Genomic DNA, 26058 nt, shown 5'->3' on the forward strand with positions numbered 1-26058 from the left:
ATGCATGTAACAGAGTGTCTGTGATGTACATTTCCTTGCCCGGTTTGTATTTAACTCTGACCTGGTACTTCTGAAGACACATTAGTAATCTTTGGATTCTTGGCGGTGCACAGTTCAGTGGCTTTTTAAGTTTAGCTTCTAAAGGTTTTTGATCAGACTCTACCTCCATGTCTTTGCTATAGACAAACTGATGGAAGTGTTCTAGGCTAAACACAATTGCTAGCATTACCTTCTCCATTTGGTCATACCGCTGCTGTGTTTCAGTCATTGCCTTTGAAGCATATGCCACTGATGCTTCATTTTGCAAGAGGACAGCTCCCAGGCCAGCCTTTGAAGCATCCAATGAGATCTTGGCCGGCTGAGTGACATCGTAACACTTTAACACTGGTGTATGAGTCAGTGTTCTCTTCAGACCGGTTAAAGCTTCCTGGTGACTTCATTCCCAGTGCCATTCCGCATCATTTTGTCGAAGTTCCCTGAGAGGTGCTGTCAGGTCTGACATGTTCTGAATGATTTTCCCAAGAGGAGGGAAACTTGCCTGAGGAAGCAGCGTCACACCAGACTACTTCACCAGGCACCAGTGCAGATACTTACACCTCAGTGGGTCCATGCAAAATTTTAGTGCTGGGGCACTGGGTGAGGAGCACAGCACAAGTGTGCAGGAGGAGATGTCAGAGATAGAGGCATCTATGGGCAGTCCCCCTCGAAAGAAGGAAGGCAGTCAGTGAGATGCTCCACTCGACAGTGAGGTGGGGCCTCGGGAGTCAAACTTTGGAACCTAGTATTTGGACCTGCAGCAGATGAGACACTATCTTGCAGAATCTTGAGGCACTGAGAGCTCATGCTTTGCAAATGGAAGAGTCCATGGTGAACAGCAGCACATCCATGTCTCAGGGATTCCAGCATGTGAGCTCCACTCATGAGAGAGTGGCTAACCTCTTGGAGAGCAACATGCAGCAGCATCCAGAGTGGAGGCAGGAACAGTGTGATGCCTTCCACAGGTGCATAGCTCTCTCTTTAGTCTGGGCCAGTCAGAATGCTGAAGTCCACAGAGTAATTGAAGAGCTGCAGACTCTGAACAGGACAGTTTCACAGGTGGCTCAGCAAAGACTGGAGGGCATACACCCCAGCCGTAGACCTCTTCAAACTATTGGGAGAGCATTGCAACAGCTGAGGATGTTCCTGAGGAGGATAAGGATTTCATGTAGATTGAAGGAAAGTCATCTATGAACGAATGTGCATGTTTGCAGGACACTGCACTGCCTTAAACACTGAGTGGGTCACTGTGGTATGTTATATATGCATATAGACAAGAAATTTTCTCACACAGTGCTATAGTAAAGTAACTGGTTTATGAATCGATTTCATGCTTGCTACATATCTATATCACAGATTATTTACAATATAAACATTTCCTGCGCTGGTAAAAATGGGCGCTCAAAGTGATTTGGTCCTGCTATGCAATGGGAAAATCCAGCCCAAGAAGCACAATACTGAAATTTGTTGATTGCAACAAAGTAGATATTTGCAAAAAAAAAGTGAAAAGAACTGTAAAGGACTTCAGGAGGATATACACAGGATAATGCAATGCTCACAGAGTGGCAGATGCAATTTAACGAAAAGAAGTGAGGTCATGCATTATGGAAGGTAAAGCAGGGAATGGGAGCATGCATATAATTAAAAGATGCTGAAGGATGTGGAAGGTTCCCTACAGTGAGTATCACAAACAGACAACAGAGGTTCTGGGTGGTCAGCAGAGAGAAAAAGCCAGATACGGGTGGTGGAGGAGACGGTCTCTAGTCGAAGAGGCAAATCTTGCAGCCATCTAAGGGTTCTGGGAGATTCATCCTGACATGGCCGGGGAGAATGAGAAACATCAGGGTAGGCTTTACTGCTGATGGTGGATTTAAGAAACTCCCGGGAAATAAGGATAGTGCTGGTTTTTGGCCACTTGAAGTTACTACTCAGTGAACAGGGATACAGGAACCCAGCCGAAGCTGGGAGTAACTGTGGACTGTTTGCTAAAAGGACTGCAATTCCGTCGGGAGTGAGGTGGGTGATAAAGTATACAAGGGGAGTGTCACTTCCATAGTTAAAGAATAGTTGCCTACAAAAATAAAATAGGGTTATTTAGTCATTTGTTAACGTAAAAGCTTTTAAACATGAATTCTTGTCAGGTCATTCTTTCAGCTAATAACTGGAAGAACGATTCTTTTTTAAAAAAAATTATGGAAATCGGAACGAAGGAAACATAAGTTATCTATCCTTTTGCACTTATTTATTGAAAGCAAACTTAAAAAGGCTTCAAGTTGCATCAGACATCGCCTTAAAGATAGAAAGGCTTTTATTTATATCATGCTTTTCATGATCACAGGATGTCTCAAAATGCTTTACAGCTAATGAAGTACTTATTGAAATGTAGTCGTTGTTGTAATGCAGGAAATGTGGCAGCTAAGTTGCACACAGCAAGCTCCCACAAACAGCAAAATGATTATGATCAGAAAATGTGTTTTTGTGATGTTAATTGAAGAATAAATATTGGCCAGGACACCAGAAAGAACTCTATTGCTCTTAAAAACATTTTAAGGCAGTATTTATTCACTCTCTCATCAGTTTTCTTCCCTTGTTGCCGGAAGATGTTTATCTTGATGCACTGCCAGTATCCTGACTGGGCAACAAGTTGAAAATCTGCCCCAAGTTTAAAACTTTCACTGATTAAAGCTGATGACTCATTACACAAAATTCCTGGGTTTGTTCTTTGTTGACCAAGATCCAAGGAAGGAAAAGGAATGTGAAACTTACTTGATTTTCATACTGAGTCCATTTTCCAAACATATCCTTCAAGTACCAGAGCCATTCAGTAGTCAGAATATAGTGTGGGTGTTTTGTAACTGAGGATGCAGTAGAGAGACGCCTCACCTGGTGAGACTCACACATCATTGTCTCAAAGTTAATGGGAGTAGATCCTGAGCTGTTAAAACAATTTGGAAAATGAACTTGAAGAAAGACACATTCAGATCTTTAATTGGCAGTCATAGACAAATATAAGTGCACTATTTGAACACAGAAATGACGGGCACAGGTTTAAATTTATTATACTGGAAATTAGAATGTATTTTTCTTGACAGAGTATGGCAAAAGTGCTTGATGTTGTGTAGCCAGGAATCTATGACAGGAATGCTTGGCATAGGGACAAACACAGATAGTGATTATAAAATTTTCCATGTTTATATTTTCTTGTGTTCCTGATGTAAGGGAAATTATATTTGTGGATGACAGCAGGCCTGAGATTAAATTATAGAAATGGCTAAGTTTCCTAAAGGATTCTTAAATTACTTTTTAGAGTTCTGGGAGCATTTATTTAGAACTTTCAGGTTCAATTTGTGGGGTGGAGTCAATAATAGATAAATTGTACATGAGCTAGGAAAGAATTGAGCTGACCAGTCTTTTCTCTCTATATACTTTATATTCTTTACATCATTTTATGAATTAAAATTAAACCAAAACCAACATTTCAGAATGTATCAGAATACTTTGTAACAATAATTCCTTTCCAGAAGACAATTTTTTGCCACGAATACCTTTTTGTACATCAAAGGCCTACATCAATACTGGCTCACTTAGTGACCTTCGCTAAGTCTTTATGGAATGTAAGTTGAATGGGTTGAAATTGATTTCTAAAAACACAGAATTTCTCTCATCCTACAGTTATTGTACCAGAATAATGGAAGTTAAACCAAAGATCTTACGTCAGTATATAACAATTCTTTAATAGTCAGTGAGGAAATCTCTAATACTGAAGTGTGCATAGTCCCTGCAGTCTTCTACTTTCACATTATCATTAATATGTCACACTTCTGATCTGGTTCCCTTTTAACACTGTGAGAAGTGTTTAAAGTATCTTGAACATCTTGGTTAGACTAAACTTGGAGTACTGTGAACAATTCAGGTCTCCATATTATAAAAATGATATAGAGACACAGGAGACCTCCTATGGCCAGAGCGTGAATAGCGGACTTCACGGCGGCATTCCACTGCATCCAGCAGGTGTCCCAGTGAGGTGTCACTAAATTTGGGGGCTGCCGTCTTCTTTGCTTTCCGGGCAGTCTTTCACCTGGAGCAGTCCTGGTCTGGAGACATGAAGTAGGCTGCGCTCTGGTGTGCTTTAAATATGGCGCCCCGAGCGAGGAAGCACTGAGGTCAAAGCATGGTGGGCAAATCCGAGTCTGCCCACCAGCCATCTGGAGTGTTTTGCATGAGTTCATTATTAATGAGGCCCACTACCACACTTTGTGCAAATCTTGGATGATTCTGCCTATTGTCTTGCAATAAATATCAACTGGGAGCATATCGTCAAAGAATTGCATTTCCCATTCAGGGCAAATAGCTTTAATGAGATAGTCTCAATTGAAAGGATGAAATCCATATTTAACCTTTGTAATATGACCTATTAGAGGCATGTTGGGACTGGTTGTCTTGAAGGTCTATGGGAAAATTTTCAGTAGATTGAGGAGTGCATAGGATCAGGAGTAGATTATTCAGTCCTCAACCTTGTTCAGTAATTTTCAAGACAGTTTAGATAGGATTTGGAATTACCTTAAAATTAAGAGGGTTGGACTTGAAATTAAAGTGATTCTTAAGGCACTGGAGCGCATGAAAATCTAGAACTCAGTGATTGACCGTGCTCTGTAATCTCAATAATTCTGTTTTTAAGTCCACCAATAGTGGAATATGATTTATTTTTATTACAAAAATTCATTACATCTTAAAGATACCTGGTGATATTGTTTGGGTCACAGAATTCCATTTCAATCTGTTCCATGTTTGGTAAATCCTGCCATGTTTCCTTGCATATCTGCCACCTGTAGGGAAGACTGAAGTGAACCCGAATGCACTTGTCTGTAAGAATATAAATTATGAATGTGGTTATTCGTTTTTAGATGAGGCTGATTCTGGAAAATCCCTATATCTCCAAGTCAATTTTTAAATGTTCAGATCATACACTGTCATGCTGAAAGCAAATTTTACAGTATTAAAGTAGGAAAGGTATTCAAACATCCTAGATCACTGAGGCAAGGCTCACACATATATGGTGGCATAAACAAAAGTCCAGGAGATGCGACCAGTTCACTGTACAGAAGATCTTTGGGTATACAGCTGTCATCCATCCGATGAATGTGGTTGAGTCAACACAAATGTCATTAGCTTAGCAGTGAGGGTATGCTGATGGAAGTAGCATGCTCAGGACCTCTGAGTTGGTGACTTTGGCCTGCCAAGAGATGTCAAGGATACATCTGAGACAGCAAAGGTGGAAATTGTACAGCCTTTTCTCCTGCCTTGCATACGTCATCCAGGTTTCACCACTGTAGAGGAGTGCTCTAAGGATGCAGGCTTGGTAGACTCGCAGTTTGGTGTTCTCGGTCAGGTTGTTGTTTCACACTCTCTTATTCAGCTTGGACAGAATAGCTACCTCTGTTACAACGGCAGCTGCAAATGAGATTTGAGGATGACCAACATTGATACTGACAACTGGAGACAGTCGTTGATGTCCGTGGCCTCTGGAGACTGACCGTTTGGAAGGAAAAGCTCAGGTGGCTGAAAAGACAGCCCAGAGAAAACAGAGGCCAGAAAATCGTGCACCTTGTCAGCCCAATGTTTTCCTCTGCAACAAATGAGGCAGAGTGGGCAATGCTTAATACAGAATTGAACACTGTGGCACAAATCTTTGTCTTACGAGAGGAAAGACTGCCACCTAAAAAAACAAAAACCTTGAAACCATAAAATGAATAGTTGCATGCTACAACATGAGGATTGTTAGAATTTCTCCAGAGAGATAATTAAGATGGGCTGAATGGCTTTCCTTACCTGTAATTATCCTGTGATCTTGAGATTAGTGTGTGAAAACAAAACTGGTTAACAAAGGGAGATGAGAATTAGTCTAAAGGGTAAGCATTCAAATAGGTTCCAGATTTCTATATTCGTGCTGTCAGTTTGTGTTACTTCAAAACACAATGAACTGAATAATATTGTTACAGGCAGGGTCAGAGGGAACTACTAAACCCCTGATCTCTTCTCTATTCTCTATTTTTTGAAAAGGAAGATAAGGTGTTTCTTAACCCCTGAATGTGTGGACAATTTAAATGATCAGCAGCAAACTTTTTCTGGATTTAAATAAAGAAGATTATTTATTCACATGGTCACCCTGAAAAATCTAATGCTATTTCACTCACTCATCCAGTCTCTATCTCACACACACACACACACACACGCACAAACAGACTCAAGGAAAGGACAGTGAAAGAGAATAGTGCACATTAAAAGTTATAAACAAAAGAATAGTTTGTAATTCAAGAATAGTTTGCAATAACTCCTCTTGGAAAACACACATTGTAGGCCTGATAATGAAGATGTTTGCACTCCTAAAGATGATCTAGGTGAATGCCAGAGATTTGGGGCGCAGTCATTTGACCAACGGTGGAAAGGTTAAAATTCTGGATGCTCAAAAGGCTAGCATTAGAGGAGCACAGATATCTTAGGGTGTTGTAGGGCTAAAGGACGTTATAAAAATGAGGAGGGGTCAGGCCATGGAGGGTTTTGAAAACAAGGATGAGAACTTTAAAACCATGGCATGGTTTAACCAGGACCCATTGTAGGACAGCGAGCACAAGGGTTAAGGGATGAATCTCATGGGCAAGAGTGGATTAGAATAGTCAAGTCTGGAGCTAACAAAGGCATGGTAATGTTTTATTTCCTTTTCAAAGAACAAGTATGTTTCTGGGTTGATTGAAATCTGCATTAACTGTAAGTCAGATGTTAGATTTGAAATGCACAGGTTTGACATTAGCTTATGCAGGAGTGAGTTTGCAACTGCACCATACTTAGTTCATCTCACTCCACAAGGTAACTTAACACCCAAACTCAATTGACAATTAAATATTGTCTGTACCACACACACCAAGTGGCGGTCAGTTGACTCAGTTGGCTACAGTGTGGTGCAGAAGGATGCCAACAGCCTTGGCTCAATTCCCATATTATCTGGTAGTTTATGGAGGCTTGCCTTGTACCAGGCATGATGTGGAGTGGTGCCCTTCAAGTTATATAACTAAGTTGTTTAATAGTGAAAGATACCTATGGTCCTTTGTAAACTGCAGCTAATTACCACACATGCCAAGGTCAACATTTGAGTGATATCCATTGGGCACTGATACTTTTCTGACATTTCCTCCATCAATAGATGCATCAGCATTCAATTTGTTTTATCTCAAGTGTACTGTTTCAGGGTTTATTCAGGTTACTGAAATGTTCAACAACTCATTTTATATCATACACTGAGGCTGTCAGATCAGTAGAAACTCATTCATATTGAAGGATAAGTTCCACAGCAACAACACAATTGACAAACAACTGCACTTTCATGTGATTTTGAACATTTTTCAGTTTACAATGTTATTTTTGATTGATCTTTGCTAATGGGTAGAATAGGTAAATAGGGGGAATAAAATGCATCACTGCCCTCTATGACTGGGTCAGGAGAGATGCACTGGAATTCCAGAGGCAACATTTCTACTTGATACCAGCATGCTGCTGGCTCCAGAATTAATGAACTTTGCATTTCCATGGAAGCATTATCCTATAAAACTGCCTTCTTAGTTGGAGCTACTATCTGTGAAGGATTTTAAAAAATTTACTCATGGGATGTGGGTGTCGTTGGCCAGCATTTATTGCCCATCCCTAGTTGCCCTGGAAAAGGCAGCAGTGATTGCCTTCATGAACCGCTGCAGTCCATGTCATGTCGGTATACCCTCAGTGCTATTAGGAAGGAAGTTCCTAGGTTTGGGCCCAGCAACAGTGAAGGAACGGTGATATATTTCCAAGTCAGGATGGTTTGTGACTTGGAGAGGAATTTCCTGGTGGTGGTGTTCCCATCTATCTGCTCCCCTTGTCCTTCTAGATGGTACTGTTCGTGGGTTTGGAAGGTGCAGTCTAAGGAGCCTTGGTGAATTCCTGCAGTGCATCTTGTAGATGGTACATGCTGCTGCTACTGTGCTTGAGTGGTGGAGGGAGTGAATGTTTGTGGATATGGTGCCAATCAATGGTCCCCAGGATATTAATAGTGGGAGATTCAGCGATGGTAATGCTACTGAATGTCAAGGGGCGATGGTAAGATTGGAGATGGTCATTGCCTGGCACTTGTGTGGTGCGAATGTTAGTTGCCACTTGTCAGCCCAGATATTGTGCAGGTCTTACTGCATTTGGACATGGACTGCTTCAGTATCTGAGGAGTAGTGAATGGTGCTGAATATTGTGCAATTGTCAGCGAACATTCCCACTTCTGACCTTAGGATGTAAGGAAGGTCATTGATGAAGCAGCTGAAGATGGTTGGGCCTAGGACACTGCCCTGAGGAACTCCTGCAGTGAGGTCTTGGAGCTGAGATTACTGACCTCCAACAACCACAACCATCTTCCTTTGTGCTGGGTAAGACTCCAACCAGTGGGGAGCTTTCCCCCCGATTCCCATTGACTCCAGTTTTGCTAGGGCTCCTTGATGCCACATTCTGTCAAGCGCGGCCTTGGTGTCAATTGCAGTCACTCTCACCTCACCTCTGGAATTCAGCTCTTTTGCCCATGTTTGAACCAAGATGTTATGAGGTCACGAGCTGAGTGACCCTGGTGGAACCCAAACTGGGTGTCAGTGAACAGGTTATTGCTAAGCAAGTGCTGCTTGATAGCACTGTTGATTACCGCTTCCATTACTTTACTGATGATCGCGAGTAGGCTGAAGGGGCGGTAATTGGCCGGGTTGGTTTTGTCCTGCTTTTTGTGTACAGGACATGTATGGGCAATTTTCCACATAGCCGGGTAGTCAGTGTTGTAGCTGTACTGGAACAGCTTGGATAGGGGTGCAGCAAGTTTTGGAGCACAAATCTTCAGTACTATTGCCAGAATATTGTCAGGGCCGATAGCCTTTGCAGTATCCATTGCCTTCAGCTGTTTCTTGATATCACAATTCGTGAAATGAACTGGCTGAAGACTGGATCTGTGATGCTGGGGACATCCGGTGGTGGCGGAGATGGATCATTCACTCAGCACTTCTGGCTGAAGATTGTAGCAAATTCTTCAGACTTATCTTTTGCACTGATGCGCTGTGCTCCCCAATCATTGATGGCAGGAATATTTGTGGAGCCTCTTCCTACATTGAGTTGTTTCATTGACTGCCTCCTTTCACGACTGGGTGTGGCAGGACTGCAGAGCTTAGATCAGATCCGTTGGTTGTGGAATTGCTTAGCTTTTTCTATCACTTGCTGCTTTTGCTGTTTGGCACGCAAATAGTCCTGTGTTATAGCTTCACCAGGTTGACATCTCATTTTAAGGTATGCCTAGTGCTGCTCCTGGCATACCCTCCTGCACTTTTCATTGATCCAGGGTTGATCCCCTGGCTTGGTGGTAATGGTAGAGGGGGGTCTATGCCAGGCCATGAGTTTGCAGATTGTGTTCGAGTACAATTCTGCTGCCGCTGATGGCCCACAGCACCTCATGGATGCCCAGTCTTGAGTTCTAGATCTGTTTGAAATCTATCCAATTTAGCATGGTGGTAGTGCCACATAACACGTTGGATGGTATCCTCAACTGTGCAGTTGTCACTCCTACAAGATACTGTCTTGGACAGATGCATCTGCGGCAAGTAGGTTGGTGAGGATGAGGTCAAGTATGTTTTTCCCTCTTGTTGGTTCCCTCACCACCTGTTGCAGACTCAGTCTAGCAGCTATGTTATTTAGGACTCAGCCAGCTCGGTCAGTAGTAGTACTACTGAGCCACTGTTGGTGATTGAAGTCCCCCACCCAAAATACATTCCGCGCCTTTGCCTCCCTCAGTGCTTCCTCCACTGAGGGGAGGCAATGGTGTAGTGGTATTGTCGCTGGACTAGAAATCCAGAGAGTCAGGGTAACGCTCTGGGGGCCTGGTTTTGAATGCAGATGGTGGAATTTGAATTCAATAAAAAACTGGAATTAAGAGTCTAATGACAACCATTGTAGGTAGTTGCAAAACCCATCTGGACTAATGTCCTTTAGGGAAGGAAATCTGCTGTCCTTATCCAGTCCGGCCTACATGTGACCCCAGATCCACAGCAATGTGGTTGACTCTTAAATTCCCCCTGAACTAAGGCAACTAGAGATGGGTAATAAATGCAGGCCTGACCAGTGACACCCACATCCCATGAATGAATTAAAAAAAGTGTTCAGCATGGAGGAGCACTGATTCATTAGCTGAGGGAGAGTGGTACTTGGTAATTAGCAGGAGGTTTCCTTGCCCATCATTGACTTGATGCCATGAGACTTCATGGGGTCCAGAGTTGACGTTGAGGTCACAGCGCAAATCCCTCCCGCCAGTATACCACTATGCCACCACCTCTGCTGGGTCTGTCTTGCTGGCGGGACTGGACATACCCAGGGATGATGATGGTGGTGTCTGGGACATTATCTGTAAGATATGATTCCGGGAGGATGAATCTGTCAGGCTGTTGCTGACTAGCCTGTGAGACAGGTCTCCCAATTTTGGCACTAGCCCCCAGATGTTAATAAGGAGGAATCTGAAGGGTTGACAGGGCTGAGTTTGCCATTGTTGTTTCTGGTGCCTAGGTTGATGCCAAGTGATGTGTCTGGTTTCATTCCTTTTTTGAGACTTTGTAGTGGTTATGATACAACAGAGTGACTTGCTAGGCCATTTCATAGGGCATTTAAGAGTCAACCACATTGCTGTGTGCATGGAGTCACGTGTATTCCAGGCCATGTAAAGATGGCAGATTTCCTTCGCTAAAGGACATCAATGAACCAGATGGGTTTTTACAACAATCGACTATTGTTTCATGGACATCATTAGACTTTCAAATTCCATCATCAGCCGTGGTGGGATTCAAACCTGGGTTCCCAGGGCATTACCTGGGTCTCTGGATTATTAGTCCAGCGACAAAACCACTACGCCATCGTCTCCCCCCGACCCTCAACAAAATATAAAGTAAATGCAGCATGAGTGCAGTGCAAATTAAGCAGGTAAAAACAAATAGCATGACTGTAATTAAAACAGTGCAAGGGGAAAAAAATCACCAGTAAAACTACCTCACAAAAAGTCATCATCCGTGGCAAAACTTGAGTAATTTTATAGATACCTTTGAAGCTGCAGTGTTTTCTGATGAAATAGAGACAGATCTCCTCAGTGGCAGCATTTCTCTGAGCACTTGTGAAAGGAGACTCGGAAGCAGCATTCATTCCTGCAAAAACACAGCAAAGTATTATAACTCCAGGTAACCGTTTTGATGAACAACTATTCACTGAACCGATTTGAAGCTATGCAGGCAGAGGGCCTGACGAGCCATGGGCTACTTTAGTTGCAGATGATGAAATGATAGTCTGATGTGTTCCAAAATAGATGAGTCACATATCCAGCAGGGTCCTAGCTTGAATACCTAGCCTGTGCTGAATTAACTAATCAAAACTCAGGCCAATAATTGTTAAGTAGGCGAGGTGGCAAAGAGCAAGGAATTTGCAGGTAAGGAAGGGAGGGAAACAAATGGCAAAAAAACAATTATTTTAAAGAAAGCCGTAAAAAGTTCCCAAACATTTTCTCATGGATGCAGAAACAAAGGATACTGGGAGCTATAATGAACAATAATGAATAATTCTCCTTCACCTCTAGAACCTAGGCTTGAATCCAGTCTAGGCAAATGGGATGAATGCTTCCTCTGTCTGATATCTTTGAGAATCTTCTCTAATAATATAGTTTCAATCCCACCCTTTTGGGACAGGCTGGAAGGACTAAATCACTCCTACTCCTGTTCCTATGCTTCAATGAACCATGGAACAAAACTTCCATAATTTGGTATTAACTGAGACAATCTCTCTTAAGACAGACCTAGATCACCGGTGTACTAGGGGTTCTTTACTGATGTAGCGACCAAGGCACATTGCTGCTACAAAATAATTGCCCAGTGTCTGATTGAATCCTAGCATCAACAACAAGCTGCAGAGACAAAGGGATGAGGTTCGAATTTGGAACCTTCCTGGTCTCTAGAGCTCTCTGTTGCATGTCCAGTGTATTAAATTAGCTGGAAGATTTCCTGCATCAATGTTTATCATGCATTAAGTGACCAAGTACTTTATAGCTGGTCACTCAACATAAATCCTGAATCACTGGCTCAGGGATGAGAATTGTATAAAATTATTTACTGACTAGATTCGGTGGGACATTAGCACAGTGAAAATGAGTTTTTTGATGGTTTGTGTTTGAATAGTCTGTTAATGCAAATTTAGCATCTAGATTCACTTATACTAAAACACAAAGTTAAATTTGCCGATCTGCCTGTCACATGAACTCATCTTTCATTTTCTTTTCCTCAGTCTTTCGTAGCTCTCTCTCTTATTCTCTCTTTCTGAATGATCAATTCTCTCATACCGCTGAGTTACTGATCTTGTTGCACTATAAAGCAGCAGCATGCTGAGATCAGGGGGTGAATTTTCAATCCAGGGTCAGGAAACTGGCCACCGGATCATTTCCAAGTCCCAACTCAGCATTTGAAATACAGATAAAGGAATTAGCCTAAGGCTAAATTGGGCACCTAATCAGTGGCACCGGCATGGCCTGGAGGTGGGTCATGGACCAATTGGGCCCTGCCGTTCACGTAGGATATGGCTGCACAGGGAGAAGATTGGACTGGTGCTGGCAGGAGCAGATGGCCACGAGGAGCCTCACAATTTTCCGATGTCTCTCTAGAGGTGCTTAAGGAAGCCGTCGCTGAGAGGTGGGAAATTCTGACCCCAGCCTTCAGCAGAAGAAGCCACCTACCTCATCCACAAAATACCAAAAGGACATGGTTGGAGGTAGCAGCCAAGGTCAGCAGCCATGGTGGTACGAGCAGAACAAGGGTCCAGTGCTGCAAAGATTCAATGACCTGATAAAATCTGAAAAGGTAAGTGGCAAGTGGGACTCTAGTGACAGGTCTCTAACCTTATATATAGCAGCACGTACATAAGCTAAGCAGACTAAATGTCCATAGTGCTCCAAAACAAGTGTCCAGTTGCAGCACTGAGATGTCAGACACTCTCAGTATGGGGCAAAACTGAGAAGCGGATATCACTGAGGAGTGCAGAAAATCATGTCAGTGTCATGCTGGAAGAGGTGAGGGAGGACAGGCTACTCATAGATCATTCTTTTCCCATCCTACAGGAAAAGGGAGCTCACAACACCCATGAGATGGTGGTGTAGTACCTGACCATCACCAACTCATTCCCGTGGAGGAGCCGGAGCTGGACACCGTGTGGGTGCCACAGCAGTAGGTCATTAGAAATGGTGAGATGGGAAAGCATGCAGAACAAGATCATCTCCTGTCCAATGCACCCTGTGGCTCTTCGACTGCTTTCGTCTATGTGGTTTGTTGTGCTGATACACCTGCTCCATTGTCTGTCTCATCAACACCTTCCTCTTCTTGTGTCGCCTGCAGGCAGCACAGAACAAAGTGTAGACATTGCCAGCCTCCTTGGCAGGGGAAGACTCCACAGAGCCTGCACCATTAGATCATACCTACTCACCATGTACCAGCACAAACTCATTCAGCTCAAGTGGGGCCAGAATCTAAATTAGAGCAGGGAGCACAGGCTGAGCAAGAAGAGATTAAGGCAGAGTCAGCTGTGACCACTCTCCCTCAGAGGATGGAGAACAGATACATCCAGGGAAAGGATGCTGGCCCTCTGGTGTCACAAACCAGGAGGGTTTTTCAGGAGCAACTGAGGCAGTTAAGTTCCCGAATGTCGGAGACCCCTGAGGCATTGGAGAGCCATGGGCAGTAAATGGAGGAGTTTGTCCAGGGCACGTGCACCATCATGGCTCAGGGATTGGAATGCATGAGTGCCTCCATTGAGAGAGTGGCCATTCTCTTGGAGAGCCATATCAGCACCAGGGTGCAGGAGCAGCGCAATGACATGCACAGAAAGGTTGAGACTGTCTGTAGCATGGAACACTCAGTGTTGCTGATGGCACAGAGATGCACAGAGTGGGTGCCAGGTGCAGCCCAGACAGTGGCCTCATCAGCATTTAATGGCACTATGAATGGGCTGAGGTAATAGAACAGGTTAATGAGAAGGCCATCCCTCAGAAGACACTGGTGTCATCCCTCACCTCCTCAACTGCTCCGACCCAGAAACCATCCATGCCGCAAGGCCCTGTGACAGGGGCTGCCCTTGCAATGGCACAGCACAGCAGCCAGAGGAGAAACCCTCACAGACACCTTCATGACGAAGGCGGAGGCAATGGGCATGTCAGCCAGATGCAGATACAATGGAGCAGACTGTCTCCACCTCATCCTCAGCCACAGGGGTAGAACCTCGTAGGAGTGTGCATGAAGCACAAGGCACATATTGCACTTGATGGAGCACCTGGGTGACATTTTCTCTGTATGTTCTTTCACTCGATTCATCTCATTTTAATAATAATGTTTGATTATATCGATCTGACATCTGTGTGCTTGCGGCTTGTGGTGAGGACTAAAAAGAAAGCTAAAGGGAGAAGAGTCGGGTGGGGGAGAGGAGGGAAGGGGGAGGTGGGTGACCTGGGCTTGGTGTGGGTGCATGATCTGTGATGTGGGGGGATGCTGGTGTTGGAGACTTCATTCTCCATGTCTGCGGGTGGCAATGGGATTATCCATACTTGTGTGCTGGCTGGATAACTTGTCTGTAGTGCCAGTTGAGATTGAGAGTCAACTGCCAGAGAGCTGGGAGCCAAGCAGGTGAAGCATTGCCAAATCAGCATGGCCCTTGTGGCAATTCCAGCCTGCTGATCACCACAAGGCCTGAGACTGCCAATGCCTGGGCACCAGGCTCCTCTGGAGCACCCCACTCATCCTCCTCTTTCTTCTCCCTGAAATCGAGCCCCAGGTATTTTCTCAATATAGTTCAGGAGAATTAGAAACTTAAAGCTGTTGTTATGTGTTTCCTTAACAGCCAGTTGAGAATGGCAGAACTCAGTGAGCAGGGCACATGTATCCATACAGCTGCAATAATTTATCCCGGGGAAAGCCAGGAAGAGAGTGGCTTATATATGGGAACATTAGTGTAGCTAGATGGAAGAAAGACCAAGATCCATGTAGTTCGCTTCTACCACCCTGGTAGTTGCATGATAAAATGATAACGGAGTTTTTGACAAATCATAACAATCAATCTTTATCGATTAGTCTGGAACAGATCCAGACATGAGGTGACAAAAACCTAGCAATGGAACCATTGGGAACCATCAATCCTACCCTTCAAACAATGTATCTTACATGTTGAATTTTCTGATCAAGTATTTTTTACCTATTTTGCAGGATTACCTAGTGTCCACTTATTCTACATTTACCAGGCTGTTTAGATAGATAACATCACTTTCTAGCTCAATCCAACCCTCAACTGACCTCCACACTTTCACATTCAGCAGCAGGGAAACCGAGGCCCATTGTAGCATCTCTACTGGCACCCTGTCTGAAATCAGTTAACTCAGCATTGACTAAGGACTAAACTTGGCACCATTGAGGCTTGGAGTAATGTTAGGAACGTAAATACGGTCAAACTAAATGGGAAAGATTGGAAACAAATTGGGATCATATTCTTACCGTCCGTGCTGAATGCTTGTTTAAGGTGGTTCCTGTTCTGATATATCAGCAGCAGATTGCGCATCACATTTTCATCCAAACTAAATTTCTTGAGAAGAGTACAGATGTGCTTGTCATGGAAACTGTGGGATCGTCGACATTCAGCCCCAAACTTACAGTTTCCTGAAATGAAGTATGAGCAAATATGGAGCTTATTGCAAGTGTGTTTATGCATACAGCTTCCAAATCGAGGGTCTCCACTTCCCCTGTTATAATGCGGGCAGACCTAGAAAAGGAGAGATTTCAAATTCAATGTTAGAAGTAAACTTAAGCAGAGGAAAATAGCACATGTCTTTTGAGAACATTTTTGTACTCCTCAATTGAAGGAGATTACTGCAGTAAAATTAAAATGCTTTATATGCAGATTCCATACACCATCCAACAACAATCAAATAGCATGAGTTAGATGCAAGATAAATTTCAGGGAAACTCTACCCTACTACACACTGTATTGTTTGTTACTAACCCATAGAAACAACAAAAGGGTCCTAGCTTTATTCCTTTGTTAAAATTAGATTAACTGATCTGAATATTGGTTGCACAACGCCCATAATTTTGATGCTATGTTTGCTGTTTCGGATCCAAAATGGTGTCCACACTCTGTGTGCACGCTTCTGGTGCAAACTGTACTGAATACCATTTCAAATACATTGTTAGAGTGGGCACGAGAATTGTGTACCAGAAGTATGCAGAGTCACAACATCAGTCCATGTGTCATGTTGATTTGACTCTAGTGGTGCCATGTTCAGCTTCAACATTCCAGCTAATGTCCTCTCTTAACCGCACACAACTGAACATGCGTTCAGCAGCAGGAAGGACAACGATCCCCACCAGCACTATTTAAATGGATCATCAACTTCTTTCAGGTTAGTTGCTGATTGGTTTCTACTGGCTGCTACTGAGTTAGTGGAAGTGTTTGGAGGGTTGCACTGCAACTTAAAGTTGTTGAAATCTACAGAGAGTGAGTGGTGTGACACTTGATGAAGCCTTGGTTCTCATTTCAAAGATTCTCAGACCATTTGCTCCCAGTCATAGGTGCTGTACTTTGCATTCCCTTGCAGCATGAAGGGGAGGAGGTCCAGACATGCTTGTCTTCCATGTGGCTTTGCCTGGCTTAGTGCTCCTAGCCAGTGCTACCCCAGTGACTGCAGCATGGCTGGTGGAAGACTGCTGACTTACAGTGAATGATACCGCAGATGGCCTTGGAGGATAACCTCAAACATCTTTGATCTTAGAAGGTCTGACTTCAGACTTTATCACCTCAGCATGGGCAGCAGCAATCTGGCTGAAGAACAGGCAACAGCAAGGACATTGGTGACCAGTGGCAGTGATGGGAGGACAACTGCTGTCACTCTGAAAGGGCAGCAGGTTCATGCTCCACAGAGACACTGGAGCAGTACCTCAGCAATCCTAGTAATCTGTTAGCGGGCAGGGTATTGTGAGGCCCTGTAAACCTGTTTGCACACCGGGATCCACAGGCATGATGGCAGCAGTTTGAGCTTTTGTGACAACAAGCTGCACTTGCATGGCAACAAGTTGAGCTTGAATGACTTCAGTCTGAGCTTCCACTGCAGCACTCAGATATTGGATGGATTTATCCGCAGGGTTGGGGGCCTTGACTTCAGGTCCAAATTGAGCCCTGAGCCTGGATTTGCAGGGATGCAGACCAGTGGCGTTATTAGGAGGGATGGCTTTCCAATTGGCCATCTCCAAACTCGCCATCCAATTAAGAAGGATGGAAGACTTTAGAGTCTACATGGTTAATGGGAGGAAATCCAGCACAGAAATTTCAGCAGCCACATTGTCAGATGTGAGCACTGAAGTAGGTAGGGTGGCATGAGGGTGCATCTATTCCCAGTCACTGTCGACGAATGGGTGATATAAGAAAGGCCAAAAGAATTTGCGGCATTGGATAGGTGTGGGGGAAAGCCTGTCCCATAGTAATGGGCATTGCTGCAGCTCTTTATTTGTGCAATGCCTTCCCCAGGGAATGTAGCCTCTTGCAGGGAGGCACCTCCATTAAACTGGCCTCCACACATCCACCAACAAAATGCCAGTGAGCCCTCTAAATCACCCCTTACTTGGGTCTTAAATATTCAAATTGACTACCTGCCTCCAAGGTGTATATCCAGTCCATTGGGAAACCTCTGGTGGTGAGTTTGCATTGAGAAGGTATCTGCTCTCACTGCCTGCCCCAGGCCTCCTGGTCCTTTGTGGATAGAGAGGCTCTCTCCTCCTGCCCACCTCCTGCACCTTGGCCTTCAGTGCTGAGTCAAAGAACCTTTGAAGACAGTCTGCCATGTTGTGCCATCGCTATGCCTTTCCCTTTCAAATCTACTTTTAGGATGATTTCTAACACCCGTACAGTCAATACACACCTCTCCTTTAAGAGTATTGCAGGCTAGCTTAAACTTGTGCTAATCTTTCATGATTTTGTGCCACTGTTTAGGCGTGCAGGAGAAGGTTTACCGTTGGCGGCAATCATGTTTGCCAAGTCTGCATGCTGCCCAAACTGGAAGCAACAGGCGCTAATTAATGGCACAATCCCCACATCCATTTTTTGAGTGCTATGCAATTCTTTCCCCATGCCTGTAGATATCAGATGATGACTGGAATGGATACAGGGTGAGTATCATTGGCAACACCTGGATTTGTTGTCCATCCCTAAGTCCAAGGCAAGGCTGGGTTAGACAGAATTTTGATTGTCAAGGGAGTCATTTATAGTGTTATAGAGTTGATCTTCAAACAACATTTGGCTTTATTTACAAGACAGCGGTAGCAACTGCACGCTTTCAGCAAACTCTATAACTTAGAAGTTCTCTACTCTTTGAGGAGGTTCCCCATTGGTTTACATAGATCATGTGATCTTACATCACAGGATTACTCTTAAAGCCACAATCCAACATTTCCAAAAACTATAATTATTACACATTGGTTGTGGAGGGGCAGGCAAGGAAGCAGCATTAAGGCCACAAACAGATCAGCAATGATCTTATTGAATAATAAAATAGGCACAATAGGCCAAATGGTCTGCTCCTGCTCCTCTTTCTTATATCCAATTACTCTTGACAATCTGATGCTGAGCTGGCTTCTTGAATACAAATGAGTGCTTGGCGAAGGTATTTCAGGGAGCTGTTAAGAAGCATTGCTGTGGTTGCTGGACTCCCATACAGATTGGACCAAGTTCTTTCCTCTTAAGGTTATTAATGAACCAGTGATTTTTTGCAATAATCCTATAGTTTCAAGGTTACAATTAACAGATTTTTAAATTCCAGATTTTATTTAATTAATTTCATTTAAATTCCTCAGATGCCAGAATGCTGTGCTTCCCAAACTTTTTCTCAATGTAACCCCATGTTAATGTCTTAGGCTTCGTGTGACCCAGAATGAAGATTGGATGGGGGTGTGGTTAAAGAGTTATTTGGCAGTAAGAGGGGGAATGTTTGTTGACTGGGGGAGGGAGATTCAGGCATGGGTTTAAAACTTGAGGGCTTGTCCTGAAGAAAGCACAAGACCCACCTTTTTATAGGCAATGGTTGTAGCAGCAATCAGGTCTTAGAACAGATGATGAAGCCACACCCAAGATATAGGGGCCTGATTCTTGCGATCGTCAGGCAAGCGTGATCAGCAGGCCCAGAAGCACATGCAAAATGCGCTTTCAGCTGCGATCGGCCCCACATGCAACTTCACGCTGGCTGGCTAATTAGCGGGTAGCCAGCATGAAATGCGCATTGAGAAAGGTTCAACAGGAAGAGGACAGGTGCCAAGAAAAGTGAGGCAGCGGGCAGGCGCTTCTAATGAGTTCCCTGAAGGCAGACAGCTGCTGTGGAGCTGCCTCAGGGAGCTGCAGACCTGTACAAATTAAATGGAAAAGAGAAAATACAGCAAACTGTGTCTATGCAGCACATTCAAGCACCTGACAGCAGAACTCTAAAAACCTCAGTCCCCAGGCATTTTTTAAACTTATATTTCACCCTGAAAATTTCAACCCTGCCTTGGATCGAGGTTGTAGCGAAAACATTATGGCCGCCTGGCCGATTGGCCCATCTGGCAACTGTAAAAATGGGTGGACCGCGTAAAATCACTGTCAACTGCCTCCTGAACAGGCTTGATGGCCCGCTTAATTGTTGGCGGGTGCGTTTCCAGCTGCCATGCGTGCCTACCAAGAGATGATGGCGAGACGTGTGCCTGACATCTTCTCACATGATTTCACATGTTGTCGGGTCAGGTGCATGCTTGTACAAGTGACATAAAACTCTGGCCATGAGAAAATACCAACATTTAAAGGGACCTTGCAACTGTCAAAACGTCATCCGACCTCCACAGTTGCCATTGCTACCTTGGAGCTCACAACCCCAAAATCTCATCCACAGCCCACAGTTTAGGAAACTCCCACAATCCGATTTGAACCCATGTCTCATGAGATCATTATTTCAGGTTTCTGGATTACTCACTCAGTAACGTAATTACCACGTCACCGTGATGTGTGGTTTAATAGCCTGCCAACAATTTCAGTGTGCGCTCACTTAGAAAGAAAGCTGCCAGTAACTTTGATACAGTATCTAATCATGAACCAGAATGTACAGTGGAGAAAGGGCAATAATTAGAGGTGAGAATAATTTATATTACAAACTGCAAGTTCGTACTAATAGTAATAATATAATCCCTGAATAATTGGAAAGTGTTTTTTAACTTTCCATAAGTCTGCTTTGTATCTTATACCATCTACAAGATGCACTGCAGGAATTCACCAAGGCTCCTGAGACAGCACCTTCCAAACCCACGACCACTACCATCTAGAAGGACAAGGGCAGCAGGTAGATGGGAACACCTCCACCTGCATGTTCCCATCCAAGCCACTCACATCCTGACATGGAAATATATCCCTGTTTCTTCACTGTCGCTGGGTCAAAATCCTGGAACTCCCTAACTGCACTGTGGGTGTACCTAGGCCACCGGACTGAGCAGTTCAGGAAGGCAGCGCCACCACCTTCTCAAGGGCATTTAAGGATGGGCAATAAATGCTGGCCAGGTGATGGTATTTCCATCTACCTGCTGCCCTTGTCATTCTAGATGGTAGTGGTCATGGGTTTGAAAGGTGCTGTTGAAGGAGCCTTGGTGAATTCCTGCAGTGCATTTTGTAGTGGTACACTCTGCTGCTACTGTGCGTTCATGGTGGAGGGAGTAAATGTTTGTGGATGTGGTGTCAATCAAGTGGGCTACTTTGTCCTGGACGGTGTCAAGCTTCTTGAGTGTTGTAGGAGCTGTACTCATCCAGGCAAGTGGTGAGTATTCTATCACACTCCTGACTTGTGCTTTGTAGATGATGGACAGGCTTTGGGGAGTCAGGAGGGGAGTTACGCGTTGCATGATTCCTAGTCTCTGACCTGCTCTTGTAGCCACAGTATTTATATGGTTAGTCCAGTTCAGTTTCTGGTCAATGGTAATCTCCAGGATGTTGATAGTGGGGGATTCTGTGATGGTAATGCCATTGAACAACTAGGGGTGATGGTGATATTCTCTCTTGTGGAGATGGTCATTGCCTGGCACTTGTGTGGCATGAATGTTACCTGTTACTTGCTTGGCGCAAATGTTACTTTACTGATGATCGAGAGAAGGCTCATGGGGCAGTAATTGGCCAGGTTGGATTTGTCCTGCTTTTTGTGTACAGGATATACCTGGCAATTTTCCACATTGCTGGGTAGATGCCAGTGTTGTAGCTGTACTGGAACAGCTTGGCTGGGGGAACGGTAAGTCTGGAGCATAAGTCTTCAGTACTATTGCTGGAATATTGTCAGAGCCCATAGCCTTTACTTTCCAGTGCCTTCAGCCGTTTCTTGATATCACATGGAGTGAATCTAATTGGCTGAAGACTGACATCTGTGATGCTGGGACCTCTGGAGGAGGCCAAGATGGATCATCCACTTGGCACTTCTGGCTGAAGATTGTAGCAAATGCTTCAGCCTTATCCTTTGCACTGATGTGCTGGGCTCCTTCATCATTGCGGATAGGGATATTTGTGGAACCTTCTCCTCCAGTGAGTTGTTTAATTGTCCACCACCATTTGCGACTGCATCAGGCAGGACTACAGAGCTTGGATCTGATACATTGTTTGTGGAATCGCTTAGCTCTGTCTATTGCTTGCTGCTCATGCTTTTTGATATGCATGTAGTCCCATGTTGTAGCTTCACCAGTTTACCACCTCATTTTTAAGTATTCCTGTGCTGCACCTGGCATGGTAGAGTAGGAATATGCTGGGCTATGAGGTTATACATTGTGGTTGAGTACAGTTCTGCTGCTGTTGATGGCCCACAGCACCTCATGGATGCCCTGTCATGAGTTGCTGGTTCTGTTTGAAATCTATCCCATATAGCATAGTGGTAGTGCCACACAACACGATGGAGGCTATCCTCATTGTGAAGACAGGACTTGATCTCCACAAGGACGGTGTGGTGGTCACTCTTATGGTTACTGTCACAGACTGATGCATCTGTGGCAGGAAGGTTTGTGTGGATGTGGTCAAGCATTTTTTCCCTCTTGTTGGTCCCCTTACCATGTGCTGCAGACCCAGTCTAGCAGCTGTCATTTAGGATTCGGCCAGCTCGGTCAGCAGAGGTGCTACCGAGCCACTCTTGGTGATGGACATTGAAGTCCCCTACCCAGGGTACATTCTGCGCCCTTGCCACCCTCAGTGCTTCTTCCAAGTGGTGTTCAACATGGAGGAGCACTGAGTCATCAGCTGAGGGAGGGCAGTATGTGGCAATCAGCAGGAGGTTTCCTTGCCCATGTTTGATCTGTTGCCATGAGAGTTCATGGGGTCTGGAGTTGATGTTGAGGACTCCCAGGGCAACGCCCTCCCGCTGTATACCACTGTGCCATCACCTCTGCTGTGACTGTCCTGCCAATGGGACAGGACATACCCAGGGATGGTGATGGTGGAGTCTGGGACATGATCTATAAGGTATGATTCTGTGAATATGACTATGTCAGGCTGTTGCTTGACTAGTCTGTGAGACAGCTCTCCCAATGTTGGCACTAGCCCCCAGGTGCCGGTATTGAGGACTTTGCAGGATCAATACGGCTGGGTTTATCGCTGTCATTTCCGGTGGCTAGGTTGATGCCAGGTGGTCTGTCTGGTTTAATTCCTTTTAATTGATTTTTTAGTGGTTTGATACAAATGGCTGGGTTCATTCAGGGGACATTTAAGAGTCAACCACATTACTGTGGATCTGGAGTCACATGTGTGCCAGACTAGGTGAGGATGGCAGATTTCCTTCCCATGCCAGACTAGGTGAGGATGGCAGATTTCCTTCCCGAAAGGACATTAGTGAACCAGATGGGCTTTTACAACAATCGACAATGGTTTCATGGTCAAAATTAGACTTTTAATTCCAGGTTTTTACTGAATTCAAATTCCACCATCTGCCTTGGTGGGATTTGAATCCATGTCCCCAGAGCACTACCCTGGCTCTCTGGGTTACCACTTGGCATCAGAAGAGCAAGGGGCAAGGCTACCCAGGCAATTTGACAGTCACCTGCCCTGAATGAAGGCTGCAGCTGGCAATGGGGGAAGGATAGCAGGAGGGCACAAGAACTACTGCTGAAGACAGAGCTAACTAGAGATGATTGAAACTCAGTACTGAGAGGGACTGCAACTTTCCAGGTAGATGGTCACAGACATCTGTGCCCTCATTGCCAAAGACCTCACACCTAACTGCACTGATTGCCATGCTCTGATAGCAACTGCCAAAGTCACTGTAGCCTTGACCTTCTTCACTCCTGGTTCCAGCCAAGGATCAGCTGCAAACCTTGGTGGAAACTCTCCAACAACTGCACATCACTGCATCTCGCAAGTTACTGATGCCCTCTTTGCCAGAGGTGGACAGTACATTCATTTCATGACGGACGAGACCTTGCAATGGTGGAGGACATTGGCTATTGCCACTGTTGCTGGTTTCCCCAGGTGCAGAGTATTATCGACTGCATCCATGTGGTCATCAAGGCATCTAGTGGCTGCCTACTCAGATTCATCAAGAACAAGCATTTCTACTCCCTCAACATCCAACTGGTCTGTGACCATAACAAGAGCTTCCTCTGTGTGTGCATGTATTTTTGTGGCAGCAATCCATGCTGCCTCAGATTTTCACTCCAACCTCCAAAGTGCATGGGCGGATTCTAAGGAACAAGGGATATCTCTTGAAGACATGTTACACACCTGTCTAGGGGAGCCCGAAACAGGCACAGAGGTGATACAACTAATATCACCTGCTCAATAGGACAAACATTGAGCAGGTAATTGGGCTTCTGAAGATGTGATTCAGGTGCCTGGACCAGTTGAGTGGCACCCTCCACTACCCTCCTGCAAGGATCCAGGTCATAATGCTCCTGTGCTCTCCATAACAGAGCACTCTAGAGAGGTGTGGACCTTCAGAAAGTTGGGGCCCTGGAAAGGAGACAGTTCATCGGGGGAGAGGCAAGAGATAAGAGAGTTGGCACAGACATGATGGGCTGAATGGCCACTTTCTAAGCCATAGCTTTTCTATGGTTTAAAGGGTGGGTTGGGTGTGTTTCCCACAAGGCAGCCCTGCCATCAGGTCCCACATTGGACACAGAGTGCCCAGGCAGAAGGAATACCCCCTAATGGGCCACTAGTAGGGCAGACAGTTTACCTTGTGGCTTGCCCAGGTCCTGTTGCACCCCTCCACTCCCCGCACCCCCCCAACCCACCGCAACCCCCCCCACCACACCCCAGCTACTGTTAGAAAGACAGCACTGGCAGGCCACTTAAAGGTCTCAATTGGCTTTTGGACAGCAATGCCATTCTGCCCAGAATTAATTGGAGGTTGTCAGGAACGACAGGGTCTCCACCCTGAGCCTTCCTGCCTTATTATGCAGCGCCCTCTGCCTATACAATCCTGAGGGATGGGGGGCATTCAACTCTGCCCTTCATCTAACCCATTTCCATTCCTGTCCCACAGGCTCTAGGTGGACAGGAAACCCCTCTCCTTAACAATTAAGGGCTTCCCCATGCAAAAATCTTAATTTTAAACGATTTCCTATCAGAGGTGGGGTTCTGACCTGGAACCACAAACCCAGTTTGTTTCCCACCTCCATGGCAAAAATTCAGCCACATAACTGCCATCTAACTTCTGGAACCACTACATTCCTCTTTAAAAATGATTTTTTTGCCTCTTCTCCCCTCCTAAAGGAATTGTCTCTACAGTGACATATCTGGAAAAGTGTTCTTATGTGTGAGCCTTGACATTGAATGTTGACCACAAGGGCAGCTTGAGCTCAAACATGTCCTTCCTCCACAGACACACATGCACACTTTCCACAAAGGGGTGCAAGGTTTGGAAATCAAACAAAGGCAAGATACCAGCCAAATTTTCCTCTTTCTCACCCAGTGGTGAGAAGATCAATGAACCTTCCTACTCAAAAACAAAAATACCTGGAAAAACTCAGCAGGTCTGGCAGCATCTGCGGAGAGGAACACAGTTAATGTTTCGAGTCCGAATAACACTTCAACAGAACTAAGTAAAAATAGAAGAGAGGTGAAATACTACTGCTCAGACTAATTAATTCAGTGAGTGTTAGAGTTGATTTTCCAGGCAACTTTTCGTGGTGGAAACATTGAACTTTATTTACAAGACAGCAGCAACAACTACATGTGTGCACCTAACTCTATAACTAAAGAAAAGCTTTCCCCTAGAGGTTCCCCGCACTGCTAATTGATTGGTTTACATAGATCATGTGATCTTACAACATAAGATTATATTTAAAGCTACAGTCCTACCTGGTATAAATATGGTGGTGGACAATTAAACAATTCACTGGAGGAGGAGGCTCCACAAATATCCCCATCCTCAATGATGGAGAAGCCCAGCACATCTGTGCAAAAGATAAGGCTGAAGTATTTGCTACAATCTTCAGCCAGAAGTGCCAAGTGGATGATCCATCTTGGCCTCCTCCGGAGGTCCCCAGCATCACAGATGTCAGTCTTCAGCCAATTAGATTCACTCCATGTGATATCAAGAAACGGCTGAAGGCACTGGAAAGTAAAGGCTATGGGCTCTGACAATATTCCGGCAATGGTGCTGAAGACTTGTGCTCCGGAACTTGTCGCGCCCCTAGCCCAGTTGTTCCAGTACAGCTACAACTCTGGCATCTACCCAGCTATGTGGAAAATTGCCTAGGTATGTCCTGTACACAAAAATAGGACAAATCTAACCCAGCTAATTACCGTCCCATCAGTCTACCCTCCATCATCAATAAAGTAATGGAAGGGGTCATCAACAGTGCTGTCAAGTGGCACTTGTTTAGCAATGACCTGTTAGCTGATGCCCAGTTTGGGTTCCGCCAGGGCCACTCAGCTCCTGATCTC

The 26058-nt window shown here is 44.8% G+C and overlaps 1 protein-coding gene across 2 annotated transcripts in view; it reads right to left on the reverse strand.

Moving 5' to 3' along the window:
• LOC121293135 (protein mono-ADP-ribosyltransferase PARP12-like) overlaps window positions 1-26058 on the reverse strand; it is an 85973-nt gene that overhangs the window by 34048 nt on the left and 25867 nt on the right. For both annotated transcript variants that reach the window (XM_041215864.1, XM_041215865.1), the window contains exons 3-6: window positions 15636-15900; window positions 11166-11267; window positions 4776-4899; window positions 2803-2971 (exon numbers count right to left, since the gene is read on the reverse strand). In XM_041215864.1, coding sequence (XP_041071798.1) covers window positions 2803-2971; window positions 4776-4899; window positions 11166-11267; window positions 15636-15900 — 660 coding nt within the window. The remainder of the gene's footprint in view (window positions 1-2802; window positions 2972-4775; window positions 4900-11165; window positions 11268-15635; window positions 15901-26058) is intronic.

This window comes from Carcharodon carcharias, chromosome 21, assembly GCF_017639515.1.
Source record: "Carcharodon carcharias isolate sCarCar2 chromosome 21, sCarCar2.pri, whole genome shotgun sequence".
NCBI classification, from domain to species: Eukaryota; Metazoa; Chordata; class Chondrichthyes; order Lamniformes; family Lamnidae; genus Carcharodon; species Carcharodon carcharias.